This window comes from Pempheris klunzingeri, chromosome 10 (assembly GCF_042242105.1).
Source record: "Pempheris klunzingeri isolate RE-2024b chromosome 10, fPemKlu1.hap1, whole genome shotgun sequence".
Classification (NCBI taxonomy): Eukaryota; Metazoa; Chordata; class Actinopteri; order Acropomatiformes; family Pempheridae; genus Pempheris; species Pempheris klunzingeri.
This window is the reverse complement of record NC_092021.1, coordinates 7934983-7950394: the sequence shown is the minus strand read 5'-3', so window position 1 is coordinate 7950394 and position 15412 is coordinate 7934983. Positions and strand designations below refer to the sequence as shown.

The 15412-nt window shown below is 44.3% G+C and overlaps 1 protein-coding gene across 1 annotated transcript; it reads right to left on the bottom strand.

The window, feature by feature from the left end:
• Nucleotides 1-2113: 2113 nt before the first annotated feature.
• igfbp5b (insulin-like growth factor binding protein 5b) lies at nt 2114-15001 on the bottom strand. Its single transcript, XM_070837617.1, has 4 exons — nt 14323-15001; nt 5082-5290; nt 4604-4723; nt 2114-4176 (listed from the first exon to the last, which is right to left on the bottom strand). Exons 1-4 carry the CDS (start codon nt 14654-14656, stop codon nt 4045-4047), a joined length of 795 nt encoding a protein of 264 aa, XP_070693718.1. The 5' UTR covers nt 14657-15001; the 3' UTR covers nt 2114-4044.
• Nucleotides 15002-15412: the final 411 nt, after the last annotated feature.

Genomic DNA, 15412 nt, shown 5'->3' with positions numbered 1-15412 from the left:
CCCCCAAAAAGAAAAGTCCCATTATGTCACTTCCTACAATCCATGAAGAAATAAAAATGACCAGACACCTCCGTATGGACGTGTATGCACAGATTCTAAGATCCCTCCCATGCTGCATCTTTATGAGTGTCTGTGCACGCTGCGGAAATGGAAACAAACCGCTAATCGGGAGCTTGATTAGTGAATACCATAGTGCTTCATAACGTTTTTCAAATAGGCGAGTGTGTGAGTGTGAATATCAAAATTGCTGCAGCTTAGACATACTACCATGTCAATAGCCATGTGTGTGTCTTTAGCAGCCCTTCTATAGCTTTTCTGCCTCTCATATTCTGTCCACACCTTGTGTCTGTGTGTGTACTTACATTGAGCTCCATGTGTATGCCATGAATGGGAGCATCTCAGGGGGGTCCATTCTGCCTTTAAGTGGTAATAAAGGTAGGTTTTCCATAACACGATGAAGTCTCCTTCAGGCTACAAACCTCTTCTTCCCAGTCGTTTGAATAGTGAGCTGGTCCCACTAGATGTTATCCCCCCCCCCCCCAACCTTGAAGTTCAAACCCATGTTAAATGACTTCCTTGTTCCTGTGCAATCTTTTCGACCGTGGTGTTGAAAACCAGGTGACTTGCCCTCGGGCGAGGCTTTATAAAGTCACATCCTGCATGCTGCATGAGATCCTTGTGGGCTAGCCTGGGTGTCTCAGACTTATGTCTAAGAGGTTTATCAGCTCGTGCCTCGGAGATTAGTCAGTGCTTACTATCAGGATGATTCCACTGCAAACTGTACTTTTCGAGCCAAATCAAGGGCTCCTCACTCTTCTTAAAGATGCAACGCTAGAAATGAAAACCTCACCAGAGTGCTTAAATGAATACATAACTTTATTTAAATAAATGCTTTGTCATAACAAAAAAAGACAAAGGTTAAAAGAGTACATAAATTACAAGTTGAATAAATATTACACAGTGATATTCACTTTAATAATTTGAGATTTTTTTGTCTTTTTTTTTCTTATTTGTTTTATGTAGTTCCAAATACTGACCATTTTATTTCCCACTGTCCTCCTGCCACCGATGGGTCTATTTCACAAGCCAGTGAACACCAAATTATGCAAATCAATTGTATTGTCTCATTACATCCAGAATGTGTTATGTACTCAGAAGAAAGTTGTACTGTAGTTACTGTACTACTGAAGTATGAAATGTGAATATGAGTTTAAACCAAGTAGGAGATGTGAAACCTGAGGAAGTCACTACTCGCAAACAGGTGTGAGGAACAGGAAGTCCCTGACACTTTAAGAGAAGCCTCAACCTCAACCTCGATCTAAACACCAGAGACAACCTGGAACATTGAAGTATTCACACACTTGATTGATCCAGACAGTGAATGATCCCAGATATCAGACATTTTGTTGGTTTTTGACTCAGTATTGCGTTCCCCAGGTTTCCATGACTCCTGGTAACTGTCTTGCTAACTGTAACTAATGTCATGCATTGGTGACCCCATACTGGGGAAGTGGCTAGGCCCTGATTATGACCACTGCCCATGGCGCTCACTCTTCCTCTTTCGATTCTCCTCTCCTTCGTCTCTTTTTCCCCCTCTATCTCAACTCTCACCTCTGTGCAATTGGCCATGAGAACTTTTCTAGCTGTGTGTTACTTTCAATCTATTTTTCCCTAAAAGATGTTGCTGTATTGGAGGTCCCAGGCATGGGCTGCACAGCCCCTGTCAACAAATATTACCTCAAAGCACCACCTTTAAAAGGTAAGCACAAGATAACACAACATTTAGCTTTTGTGGCTTTTTTTTTTTTTTGTTCCACTAACTTCATGATACCACATCTTAGGACGTCGTTGTGTGTCAATATCAATAGTGAGTAACTGAGATAAGTGCAAGCTGCTTTTTTTTTTTTCGAAAGTGGTAGTGGGGATTTGGTGTTGGAAGTGGGGCAAGGAGCCTTGACAATATATTCACAACCGGAAGCCATTCAGGATGCACATATCATTTCTGTTTTGTTGCAGCAAAGGAAATGGTTGATTAACCTCCAACCATCCTTTGGCTTCCCCTCTCTGGCAATCATATACATTGGCATTCACATGAAAAAGCAAGAGTCGTAGCTTATTGGTTGTCAAAGAAAGAGAAGAGGGAGGTTTTACTGACTGAGGTTACACAGCAGTTCCTCACACATCATTCTTGTCCAGGATTACCCCGAGGTACAGGCGGAGATTACAAATGGATTTGCAATGCATTGCTGTTTTACAGGACCTACCACATTCATTGATCTTCTCTTAATAAGAACTGAACCTAGACCTCTTGGTCGTTGTATCAAGTATGAGCCCCAGCGGGGGGGCTGCCTGATAAAGGAAATTGCCCCATGTGATATCCATGTCACTTTCACGTCACTATTTAAATGCATTTGCATGTAGGAAGGCACTGTGACTTGCACACCGAAAGACAACTCTACTTAAATGACCCTGTTGTAGCATGTAACCTATTCATTTTGATAATGCTCCCCTTAGATGTAAGCAGATAACCTTTGCATGGAGGCATGTAAGCAGAAGGGTTCCAGAGGGTTAGCTTCTTTGACTGCCCTGTCGTCGAATGACTCTGGGTCATTCTCCTCACAGGCTACGAGGACCTATTCAAATTCTTTACAGGCTAAAATCTTTTTTTTTCCCAAGCACAATTACATTGTTGTCATACTAAGATTCTACAGGAAAACAACATTCAATAACTATATTTAAAAGTAATGTAATACACCATGGTTACACTGTAGTAGCAGTACTGAGGGGAAACCACTTGATAAAGGAACATGGCTCAAAAGTGGGCGGTCTTTACTTCACTGAAGGCAAAGAAAACAGCACAAACAAAACCATACAAAACTACACTTCACACAACTGAATCAGAGGAGCAACTGGCCTGACTGGCAAGTTTGATTATGTACTCAACTCAAAAAGATTGAAGTCAAACTTGAGCCCCATCACTTAAGCTGAAAACATTTATCTTTATTTCACCGGTAGAGTCAGCGCTCTCTTAGCTCTGTGTCGCCCTGCATGGCAGTGTCTGTTTAAATAGGCACAGTTGGCATATCAGGCTAGCTTCATTGTCGAAGAGCCACTTACATAGGTTCATCTGTGATGATCTGCTTACTCTATTGTTTCCAAACGCTACATGTCCCGAGACATACTTTACATTGGTTATAGAGAAGGCCAGCCCCAAGACCACTTCAAGCGCTAGCAATACTTGTTGTGACAAAATCAAACAAAAGAGAAAGAAAAAAGGACATTCTTTTTTGTAATAGGCTCACTCCATCATACACCACCACAGGCTGATACATACCACACACTCGCACTATACACATACACGCATTCATGCACGCATCATTTTGTGAAGTTACACATATCTAAGCAGGTTCCCCTATTCATAAGTGCTCTGACAGAACCACATACCCAGATAGAGTCAACTGTTACAGCATATCCCTATCGTTTCTTTTTTTTCTTTTGGAAAACAGACAAAAAAACCAAATTACTCTGCCAATCATCAGTTCCACAGTGGTATCATGTTCCACAGCCTAAAACTGATCTGTTTTCAATCAATGTGCCTGATGTGACTTTTTTTTCTTCACAATGATTTTGTCTTAATTTTACATCATACAAAGTGTTGTATTGAAACTCCCAGTTTCTATAAAAATATATCCATTGTGTGCATATATTTTCATGGACCTGCAGCCAGCGGACCTGCCTCATACAAGGGGTCCCATGGGCAACAGTCAAGGGATCTAATAATCTTCTGGGACTTTTACCCTCATTCGGAGATGAGTGCTTGGTCAACGACAGAAAAAGAAAAGAAAAAAAATTACAGGTGTCTTTTTTTCAGCCTGTTCTTTCGTTTGGATATTTTTCTTCCTTTTTTTCAATTTGAAAAAAACAAAACTCTTGAAGTGAACAGAGGGCGGAGCATACAGGTGTGATTCAGAGAGGAGGCGTGGGCCCTGGGTCACGTGGTGGTTATGGGTGGGGGGGTGGGTGTCGAGGGTGGTCCGCCCCTTTTCACTCGTTGTTGCTGCTCTCCAGGTCTTTACATTGAATGTCCCCTCCGCTGTAGTCTGTGCCGGGGAGCTGGACACCATACTTGTCCACACACCAGCAGATGCCTCGTTTACGGCCGCGAGATGGCTTGCACTGTGGGCCAGGAATGAGGGTTAGAAAAGGTGGTGAGTGTAAAGTGTAAAATTGTCTAATGCCTACTAACCTATGCAGACGGGAACATGCTAGCGCTAGTCAGTCATGGCGTCAACAGCCCCTACAAATTGCTTGCTCAGGTGACGTTCACAGTTTATTTGTATCATTGACTCCTGTCATATAATTACCAACAAACTACTCCTTTTTGTGGAGCATAAGAGAGTTAAATGAAAGTTGATTTGAACTGATTTCACCGCAAACATAAATATATTTTTATATTATATATTTGGGGCAGAACCTTAGAGGTACAGTACTTGTGTTGAGGTAAAGAGAATGAGTCTAAATACAATATATCAATGCAAAGTCAAAAAGTGTTTGGAGGGCTTTCTTAGTGCAAAATGCAAAGACTTTTCTGAAGCAAACTCACCTGCTTGCGCTTGAAGAATCCTTTTCTGTCACAGTTAGGAAGGTACAAAGACAGAGCCATTACACGGGAAGTGTCCTTCATCCCCTGAATGATCCCATCCAGTTTTCTCCTGCATGGACCCTTTGGGGAAAGACATATATAATTATATAATAGATAGAATCAAGCAACACAATCATTAGACGCCATTCTATGGTGAGAAAGAGTTCAGCTGTTCAGCGATTGTTCAAACGTTTCTACAAAGGAACTGAAATACATCCTTACATCCACTTAATCAACTCAGATTCGACTCAGATTAAAGTACAAATTAAGTTTTAAGCAGTGTTAAGAAGTAACAATGAAGGAAGTTGATCTAAGAGAGTAGCTTGCATTGCTGTCTTTTAGATGCCACCACTAGGAGTCACTGTAGTCAGAAATACTCAAATTTTACACATAGGGGCTTTTGAAATGACACAGGATCAGACGGACATTGAAAACGTACAAATTCAGGCTCATGCTTGTCGATGGGCAGAGGAGAGTAGTCCATGGGGGAGCCCATGGAGCGCTGCTTGCCGAGCTTCCTCTTCTGTTCCTTGCGCAGCGCGTGGACTTTTTTACTGTTCACAATGTCTTTGGGAATGAGTGGCACTTTAGCTGGCTGCAGGTCCTCTGTAATCTCTGTGGTTATGGTGTCCTCATGAGACTCACGATCTGCACCAGAGCACATAAAACATGGTCAGCATCAGCATCAATGACATCATTACAGAATATAAAATAAAAAGTGAGAAGGTGTTTGGCATTGGTGGCAAGTTGTTTGAGATTAAGAGAAGTGTGAATGGATAGAATAGAATCACCTCACTGAAAGTGCTGACTCAGAACAAGCTGTAAAGGCAACATTGAGATATTATCACCATGTGTACAATTGTTATGAACGTGCTACAAAAACAATTGCCTATTAACGACTGATATTTATTAATATTAGTATTGTCATTATTATTCATATATTAACTATTGTCATGTTTTTCACTGTTACCATATTGCTAATTATTAGTCGTCCTCCTATTGTTAGTACTATGGTTGCTGTTATTATTTTGCTTGTTGTTTGGTGTGCATCCCCTCCCTCCCTCCCTCTCTCTCTGTCTAACCCAACATGGACCCCGACAGAAAGCCGCCCACCTCTGAGCCTGGTTCTGTTTGAGGTTTCTTCCCGTTAAAGGGGAGTTTTTCCTGCCGCTGTTGCCTAATATAACATCTGATGCTGCTCATGTGGGGATTCTTGAATCCTTAATTTTGAATTCCTGAATCGTTGGGTCTCTCTCTTAATTATAGAGTTTGGTCTAGACCTGCTCTTTATGGAAAGTCTTGAGATAACATTGTTATTAATTGGCGCTATATAAATATTGATTGGTTGATTGATTGATTGCACATCTAACAGAGAGATCAACAGTCACATTTTTCTGTTCATGCGGCGAATGTCATGTATTAATGTCCCATATTTGCTGTGTTTTCATCTCCACCAACTCCTCAAGATCCATCTCTTTAGCTGCTAAAAGCTCCCTGATGTGGGCTCATCAGAGCATTGTCTTTATGAACAGCTGGCCGCCCCAGCTTGGGGCCAGAGCGATGAGAGCAGTGTGACTGAAACAAAATGGTAAAGTTGGCATAAATCCAAAACAATGAGCAGAGAGTTGCCACAGCGTTCTGTGGAGCTGAACGGAAGTGCATTGTTGAGTTATCATGATTAGTGCAGCTTTATAAAATGTCACAAACGTAGCTCATACAGTATAGTAGGCAATAAATGAAAGACTGCAAGATAGACAAATGTGAATTTGAGGACAGTGCAAAATGTGAGTCAGATGTTTGGCTCAATTTTCATTAAAAAGACTAACTGCCCAACAGTGGAGATAGTTTACACCAAACTCCAGTCACTGTTAAAATACTTAATACATAATCTACATTTAGAAGTCTAACTTTTTCTCAATCCACTATTTTTAACTACTACTGAAAAATAGGTCAGAAGGTAACAATTCAATATACAGTATAAACATCTTCATTTTATTGCTTACTATTACATGTTAATCTGCTATAAACACCATTCATAAATGTGAAGTTCCTCAGCCTGTTAGTCTTCCCACATAAGTACGATACCAGGTGCTTTTCCCAGGGTTTGTGCCACCAACTGTTGTTTTCCATTTGTTTATAGAAGAGGGGAGGTAGGAGCTCTGATCAACAGCTGATGGACTCCTACAGCTAGCACAGGAGGTTTAACTCATCTATTCTCACCCAGCCCCACCTTCCAGCCCCTTTATTCTCTGCTCATAACAGTTATAGAAGAGGGATGACAGTAACGGTCCACACTACTCTAGTGTATTTTAATGTCCTTAACATATCAGGGAGACATGTTGGTCTTTAGGTTTGTTGAAGTCACACAGAAATACAGATGCACAGACAACAGGCAGACCTCAACAACTTGGGGAAACTGCATCACATGCTGCATGGCTGCCCACACTGTGCCTGGAAAGTTTGCTAACACGTTATCTGGACTGCTAAACTTCAACAGGGGCCGAGGCCTCAGAGTGTCGTAACTTTACAGCGACGTGTCCCCCATTAAACTGATTCAAATGTCAAACTAAGGAAAATCCAATTGCTCTCTGGGCTCATATAAATGCTTGTACATTTCTGTCACATTTTATGCACTCCTCCGACGTAAATTTCAACTCCCCCAGGGGGCACTGCAGTCTCGGAGATCTGAAAGTCCCTCTTGATAGGATGTTCACAGGTTGAGGTCCTTTATCCTTAACCCTAACCCCCACCCCTCGCCCCGCCCCTTCCTATCTTTGGGGCTCAGCCTCTTAAGCCCAGACCCCCAGCCAGAGGTTCTTTGAGGCCACAGAAAGAAGCTCTCAGCTCCCCCCTTGGGCTTAGCTGTACCATAAGTACAGAGTTATTGTGGGGACTTTGCCAGGCCCCAACTGGCTGAAGCGATGGTGCCAGTGGATGACCCTGGTTATATTTATCTGACAAGGAAACCCGCCGTGGTGCACGGGGCCAGACGCACTGAACCAGAGAGGAATGTTGGCTGCCGACTATAGGCCAACTGCTGCTGAAAGACAAATCAACTTCCATACTTGTATAGGGGCAGGAGGGAAGTTGGAAAATATGATTTAACAAGTTGCCATAACTTCGCTGACTGGCCTGTTAGCATACAGCCACCGTAGAGAAAGGCACTGAGACGAGAAACTGATGTTCAAAGAGCCTGACACAGCATGAGCGTCTGGAGACTCTGGGAGGGGGGGTGAGCAGGGTGATTACCAGAATTGGGTCTTTGGCTTCTGCACTGCACTGCCGTCTCTTTGAAATTAATCTCACAACTCATGACTTGGCAGGCCTCGGGTTGTGTTTAGATATGTCCTTGTGTCTCCCCGCTCAGACTACGAGGCTATTACTTGCTATAAATAATAAGTCAAACAAGCATTCCTGTGTACACCATGCATGTGGCCACTGTGGAAAAACTCTTTATTTCTGCTGTCCAGTCCAATAATTTCTCAGGGCGTTTGATTAAAATGCCACATATTTGGCAATGAAATGTGCTGTCAAAAATACAGTCTGTGTTTTTTAACATGCATTCTTGTTTCATGTGTAATCCCATTTGAGCGTACAAATTGCCAGACTGAGAATATTTATATTCACCTTTATAATCACTTTGAGAAAACGTGTCTTTAGGGAACAGCATTAGAAACATAGAATGACAAAGGTTTTTCATCTGCATTTTAAAAAATTACGTAGCTTTTCCAAAGACAATGGTGTCTGACTTCTTTTCTCCTCCGCTCACAAAATCGCCAATTTCATCTTTTCTGAAGTGGGCTCTTCGGTGCAGCCACAAAAACTCAATTTTTCCATGCTCAGGGTACCCAGCTTGTAAAGGAGGCTTAGAGGGTCTGTGTTTAACTCCTGAAACTCAGCCAAGATGCTGGACGGGAGCCAAGTGAGCCAAGTCATGTGCAGCTCTTCATTCAGCTGAGCCCAAAGCTGTGCTGCTATCTCTCTCTCTCTCTCTCTCTCTCTCTCTCTCTCTCTGCTCGAGCTAAAGATTTCATTAGGACGAGAGGAGCAGAGTAGCCAAAGGAGGTGCACCTGATACTTCTCTGTTTAAAAATTAACATCTGCACACAATTATGCTTCATGAATATCCCAAAGTTTCTTACGGGCAACAGTCCAAGCATGAAAGATAAGCTACCCCGTCTTTGGATTTTTCTCTCCACTGGATCTTTAAGACTATAATAATACCAGTTAGACAGCAAAAAAGCCAGAACAATAGATTCTCTCACCTTTCATTGGATTCCCCAGCATTACACCACATTTGTTATGTCGTGCCTTTGATTAAGTCACTCTTTGAGCTGCATCTGAAATTACATCTGTACAACATGTAAGAGAGTAGTGAATAAAGGTTCTGTTTAATCTCAACAGGGGGTAGGACGAGATAATGTGGGGATAAATGAGCCTGAGTGCCTGAGTCATATAAAGCACGGTGTTAGTAAACCATCCTTCAGCCTCAGACTGCCTCCGCTACTTAATATTTGAAAGCAAGGCCACGGCCTGATAACCCTGCAGTTTCTAGAGCAGAAAGGGAGGTGTGAACAAACTAGTGGAGCTGTGCAAGTCTGTGTGCAACTGCGGCTGTGTGCAGCAGCAGCAGCAGCAGCGGCGGCGGCAAAGCGACCGCTGCTTGGACTAATAAGTAGAGGGCATTTGCAGTTTACAGATGAAATGACGAGGTTAGTGTCGCTGCAGTAAAACATTATTGGGTTAGACGTCATGAAGTGTCAGTGGTTTTGATCCAAAAAAGATGCATCCTCTGCACATGACTTGACAGCAGTGCACAACAGTTGGCTACATGATAAGACTGACAGCCGTAGAACATGCAGACTTCTGTCCATGATTTTCTTTGACCTCCCCCAAGTGTATGGGAATTATGTTTTGACCCTTATGTCCTGTGTTTTGGGTGGAATTTCTGCTGTTGGACCCTGTACGTGGTCTCACTCAGCTTCTGAAAATGCAGGAAATAACTGCTCCCATGGTATTGTGCACACAGAATATGTTCATTGCAATCAAAAAGTTTCCTGCTTTTCTGAATGCATGGTATAAATAGCAACAAGAACAATTCAAGGATTATAAATTGCAAAACAAGACTTATGAGAGGATGCAAAATCTTTCCTAGAGGGAAATGCTGCTGTAGGTAAGCAAACTTTCTGACCTGTTTACATCTTCCGCAGTGCAAACAAATACTCAATCCCTGTTGCGAGCGGTCCTGTGGACAAGCGCACGGCTCTGCTACTGTACATTCCTAATTTTGGTCTGAGGTCTCATCCTACATATGGGTTTGGGTTTTCAACAAGCCGCTAGGATGGACGTAACCTCTTTTTGGGTCACCATCACCACAACACAATTGCTGGGTGTGACGACGTTCTAACTCCCCAGTGGCAGAGGCAGCTATTTTGGCGCGAGTCGAGCGCTCCTGGATTTACTGTACAAAACTGATCTCCAAGCAGCAGCAAAAAATGAACATCAGAGTGGGCGAAGAACTGCCTTTTAATTAATCTGGGGTTAACACGTACACAGCAGTATAATGGTGTGAATCGTGGCACACCCAAACCGCCTGTTTGTGTAATACAATACATTCGCCATTTGAAGTAGCATAGTTTTTATGTCCAAACGTTTTTATTATGCTTCCAAGTGAAACTAAGAATGAACAATGATGCAATTTCAATAATTAGGAAGTATTTAGGAGGAAGCACTGCTCGCTGAAAAGACGAGCCTACCGCAGGAGGAGGGAACAATAAAGTCTTAACGAACATTTCAAAGAAGTCACTGGAGCTTCTATTGTCTTCCAAAGAAACTTAGGAGGCCTATTTGTGTCTCCTCTGCGGACACAATGAGCCGCTTCTGGTCCTTTTTCACACCGTGCCTGCATGTGAGCACGCGTTGGAGGTGAGAGCACTGCACACAGGTCAGGCGTGAACACGTGTGACATCATTTTAAAGCCCAGCACGTGACCATCCGTGCCTCTTTTTGAATCACAAGCTTCCAGCGTAGAAAGATTACAGTGAGTGCTGATTTCTTTCACAGCTGCTGCCACCAGCGGGCTAGGTGTCAGTGACCAATAAGCTGTACAAATACCACTGTAAAGTTTTATAGGGAGAAATCAGGAAAGTGTGCCAGAGGTTATGTGCTTGCCAGCGACAGCTCCAGAGCTGTAGACAGTCCCTGTGATCATACCGTACCTCAAAATGCTACGTGCAGACAAACCCAGCTCTACATCAGTAGTATCAATGTCACGTCTGAGAAACCAGGTTCTCTACATATTCTTGGCATCACATTTTCTATGAATTGCATGCTTTCACCCCAAGTCCTCGTGTGACATCTTGACAAAATGACCTTTCAAATAATTCTCCCAAGCACCTGCAACAGATCAGTTGCAGCATACTAAGCTTTCACTGCACTGTCTCAGATGTTCAAGGTGAGACGGATGGAAAGCCAAATACAGTCTTTCCTTTCGCATGAACCCATCATGAAGCTGTCAGGCAGCTGAGACCACACGTGACCGGAGCTATATCAAACGTGGCATGTCTGTATGAGCACGCAACATCCACGGCAGACAGACTATGGTGGCAGCTTGTCACTGGTCCAAGTGTGTAGTCCGGGAGACTCAGCGTTTTACCACTTGCTTTAGTTTCTCAGTTACGAACCAATAACCAGCTGTGTCAACGACATGGAAAAAGCAGATGGCGATTCTTGAAGTTGAATAGCTTTCTAAAAGTGTGTGATGACAAGTGATTCTGTATGGTGCTTAGGAATGAGAGGGCATCAGCTTGACCGTACGTATGTTAAGTTTTCTGGCAAACGTTAAGCATCAAAAGTCTGCAGCTGCTTGACTCACTGGTGACTGTAAATATCGATGACAAGAACTTGAAAAAAAACAGAAACGGTTTTAAAATGTCGCTGTGGCTGAAATAACTCTGCATCTACACACACACACAAAGGGCCAAGACAAATGTAAAGTATTGAAAATTGTCAAGGCACCAGGTTTCCTGTTGCTATGCTAATAAGGGGAATTGTATTTCTGTCCGCGTGTGTGGAGTATTCTCGGTTTGGAACCACTCCCTAATCATCTTTTGTTTCTTGGCAAAGAGCAATCTGTTAAAACATAAGGCCCTTTCAGAAGCTTGAAGGACGAGGGCCTGCTGCTATGAAGTCATATCTGTTAGCAAGCTTTCCAGGGTCTGATTCACTCTAGGGGGGGCTAACAAAGTCTGAGTGCCCGCAAAGCACATACCACCTCCTGTGCCTTACAATTCCAGCAACTCTTGGGATCACGGTGCAGGAGCAAAACGTGAATTAATGCACCCTTGGGACATGAATCCTGAGTTATGGCCAGGACTCTTTTTCTAACATGAGCAGAAGGGGAGGGTGATGGGGGGGGTGGCTGTAGGATAACAAAGATTCCTCTCTCCCATTGTTTGGCTGCCCCAGTCAATATTTAGTAGGCTGCAGCTCTCGTGGCCTCCTGAGTGTCGCAGACACTTGAGCTCCTCCTCCCTGTGTTTGCCTTGCTCAGCTGGTACAGCACACAGACAGCTGCAACCCCACACCACAGGAAACCAGAAGCTCACCTCGCCAGTGCCCATCCACAGAGCTGTTTGACAGAAGGCCCTTCAGAGGAAAGAGAGAGCCAGAGGCATTCTGCTGAATCACTGCCTTGTGACTGAGCACCCATGCAATGAATGCACTGCCAGAGGCAGGAAAAGATGCTCTGATTACCTCTGTGGGCCAACAAAGAAGTCAGGTTCTGTGTGTGTGTGTGTGTGTGTGTGTGTGTGTGTGTGTGTGTGTGTGTGTGTGTGTGTGTGTGTGAGTTTGAGTGTTCAAAGCCACAGTGAGACAAAACTGCCTGAGGTGCCATCACTCACAACAATCACACACAATGCACACCCAGACACACACACAGCCCCGCCCAGGTATACGTGAGAGCAAACACATTCTCACACACACACACACACACACACACACACACAACTGATAGCCCATCTTTACATTGTTTAAGTTACTGATCAATGTTTTAGACAAAATAAGGTTTTCTTGGTGTTTTTACAACAATAATGTTCATGGACAAACCGCATTGGGCTCACATGTCATTAAGAGGAGAGGTGAGCGCTGCTCTCTGGGTGCAAACAGCCTAATGACTCTGTCAGCAGCCAGAATGAGCCCAGTGGTAGCCTATTTTACAGAACAAGGCCTGTGGCCAAAACCTTTGTGGTTACCACCTACTTATCTAGTTGCTGACAAGCTGTTAAAACTCTTGAGTGACAGTGAACGTCTCTGCCACACCAAGAAATGCCTTAAATCACACAAGGCTAATTGGTATAACTCTCTGCCTGACTGTCTCTGAGTCTCTCTCTTTTCCCCGTGTCTCTCTCCCCATACAGATTTAGTGGTAATCCGACTCCGAACACCGACTGAAAGAGCCAAACTTTGTGGAGTAACAACCCACTCCTTCCCTTATAGTCTATACAAGCTTTTTCCTTATTCTTAGACAGATCTGGTGATAATGGAAAGGTGCAAAATAGGAAAAAAAAAAAAAATGAAAAACATGGAAGGCTAATGCGCCCTGGCATGAGGATGGAAAATAGTGGGCTTTGACAGACACTTGTTACAGTAATGGATATTAAAGGCGGCAATTTGCAGAATAAGCTCCACTTTAGGGGTTCCCACACGTTTTCCTCTTAATGCTCCTTACATAAATAGACTTCATACAGTGCACAGACCCCTTTTCATAAAGTTTTTTCACTGGGTTGAGGATTGCTTTGCCTCAGGATAACAGCAGAGGCGATGAAAGCTCTTAAGAGAAATGTCTTTAATAATTGGCGCTGCCTTAAAATGTAAATATTTTAAAGTGGAGACTGTCTGGATCTTTGTCAGCCACTCCTGGTTCTTTCTGGACCGCAGTTTGACAGCCACTTCCCCCGCACTAGAAGCTCAGATCAGCCGGGACTCAGCATGCGCGTTTACCGCAGCGGGGCGTCGAGCCGCCCGCTGCGCGTTAACCGGCACCGAGCGCACAAAAGGAGCGCTGGTTCACCTTGTGTTATTCCTCTGAAGATCCCTAATGAGCAGCATAACACAAGGGTGTCTCTACAGCTGGGGAATGAACCTGCGACAGCCCAAGGTGCATTTGTGTCCTGACAGAGAGCCGAGAGGAGAGCAGGAATAAGCTCCTGCAGCCAGTTTAATCAAGGCAGTGGATAAAAGTTAATCAGATGGCACCTCAAACCATCTGTCAAACAAACGGTCTGTCAGAGAGCAGCGGGGCGGCTGCTCGTGCTCTACAACTGTGGGACTTTATGGAGAGAGGGAGCCACCTGAGGTCCCCGGATTAGGAGGCAAAATGTGGAAAAAAAAAGAACCAATAATGTGATTTCATTTACTTTAAAATGATTAGATTTAACATGCACGACACTCTGTCGGGCTTGTATTCACCCCCAGTTAAATTGCAACCCCGCAGCAGCACACAGCGGATCCCCACATGGGACAAGGTATCATCAAACACAGAGGAAAGAGGAGACCCTGCTGTCCCTTTTTTTTTTTTTTTTTTTTTTGCATTGATGCGTTTCTCACTGCAGCCAAACACATTTTCAAGTCGTGCTTTGGTCCCGAGCATGCACTCAGCCAGCCGGTGCGCGTCTTACCTATGGGCGGGTGGGCAGGTTTGTATCCTTTCTCGTTGGTGCACATCCCCCTGCCGTGGAGAAGGGCGTGCAGGGGTTTCTCCTCCCCGCTCCTCGGCAGGCAGCGGAGGCCCTGGGTGCACGTCCCGGTGTAAACGCCGCACGCCTGTCCCTCAGACAGGGCGCATGTTAGGCAGCAGCCGCAGCCCGGCTCCTTGACCAGCTGGCAGCCGACCGGGACCGGAGGGCACATGGACAGCGCCTTCTGGTCACAAGGCTCACACGGCACGTATGAGCCCAAGCACCCGGACAGCCCCAAGATAAATGTCACCAAGAGGCAAAAACTCAGAAACATTGTTGGTGTTCTCTTCAGTTATAGCATAAACCTCAAATGCGAAGAGGAGGGAGAAAAGGAGACTGGTCTAATGAGCACAATGCCTCAGTCAGATAATCCGATTTTTAAAGCTAAAGCCAAGAGTCTTTATCCAAGAGTGTTGCTGTCTATTTAAAAAACATTCATAACAGGCTTTGCGCCGTGCACCGCGAGTTCAGAGAGTTCAAATTAACAATTTCAAAAAATATGTGCTATTTGTCCCGAGATATTGTCCTCTGCAGGAGCACGGCAATTCTCAACTTCTCTCCCCTTCAGTTGGGACTCCAGTACTTTCTCCACCACAAGTTTCCTGAGCAGACTGATCAACTTGAGGGCTGCCTTGCCTTTTTAAAAACAGCCGAGCCCAAACCCCTAACTATGAATACGCTAAACAGCAGGGAAGGGAGGCGCACTTGTTCCACGGCTTGGCAGGCGGCCAAACATTTTTTTTTTTTTTTTTTTTTTTCAGCAGCAGGAGGATCGCTCTTTCACCCTGAAGGCTGAACTGATGCCGAGGTGCAAGAGGCAAGCAGCGCCAGAGCCTCATCAACACATCAGCAGAGCTCTCCTCAGAACCTGCAGGCGCTCACTGTCTGCAGCTCTGCAGCTCCGAACTCTGCCCAAAGCGCCTCCGAGCTGCCCCGCCAAGTGTCATCCTCTCTGCAGGTCACACACAGACCTACCCAGCAGCGCAACCTCACGTGTCCAACGAGCTTCTTCTTCTTTTCTTTTCTTTTT

What these genes read in the sequence shown, in the direction of transcription:
- igfbp5b (XM_070837617.1), bottom strand. Translation starts at nt 14,656, where the DNA reads ATGTTTCTGAGTTTTTGCCTCTTGGTGACATTTATCTTGGGGCTGTCC. An exon ending in ACAAGCATGAGCCTGAATTT is followed by an intron (nt 4,724 to 5,081) that starts GTACGTTTTCAA and finishes CTTTCCCCAAAG; the next exon opens with GGTCCATGCAGGAGAAAACT. An exon ending in GATTCTTCAAGCGCAAGCAG is followed by an intron (nt 4,177 to 4,603) that starts GTGAGTTTGCTT and finishes CCTGGCCCACAG; the next exon opens with TGCAAGCCATCTCGCGGCCG.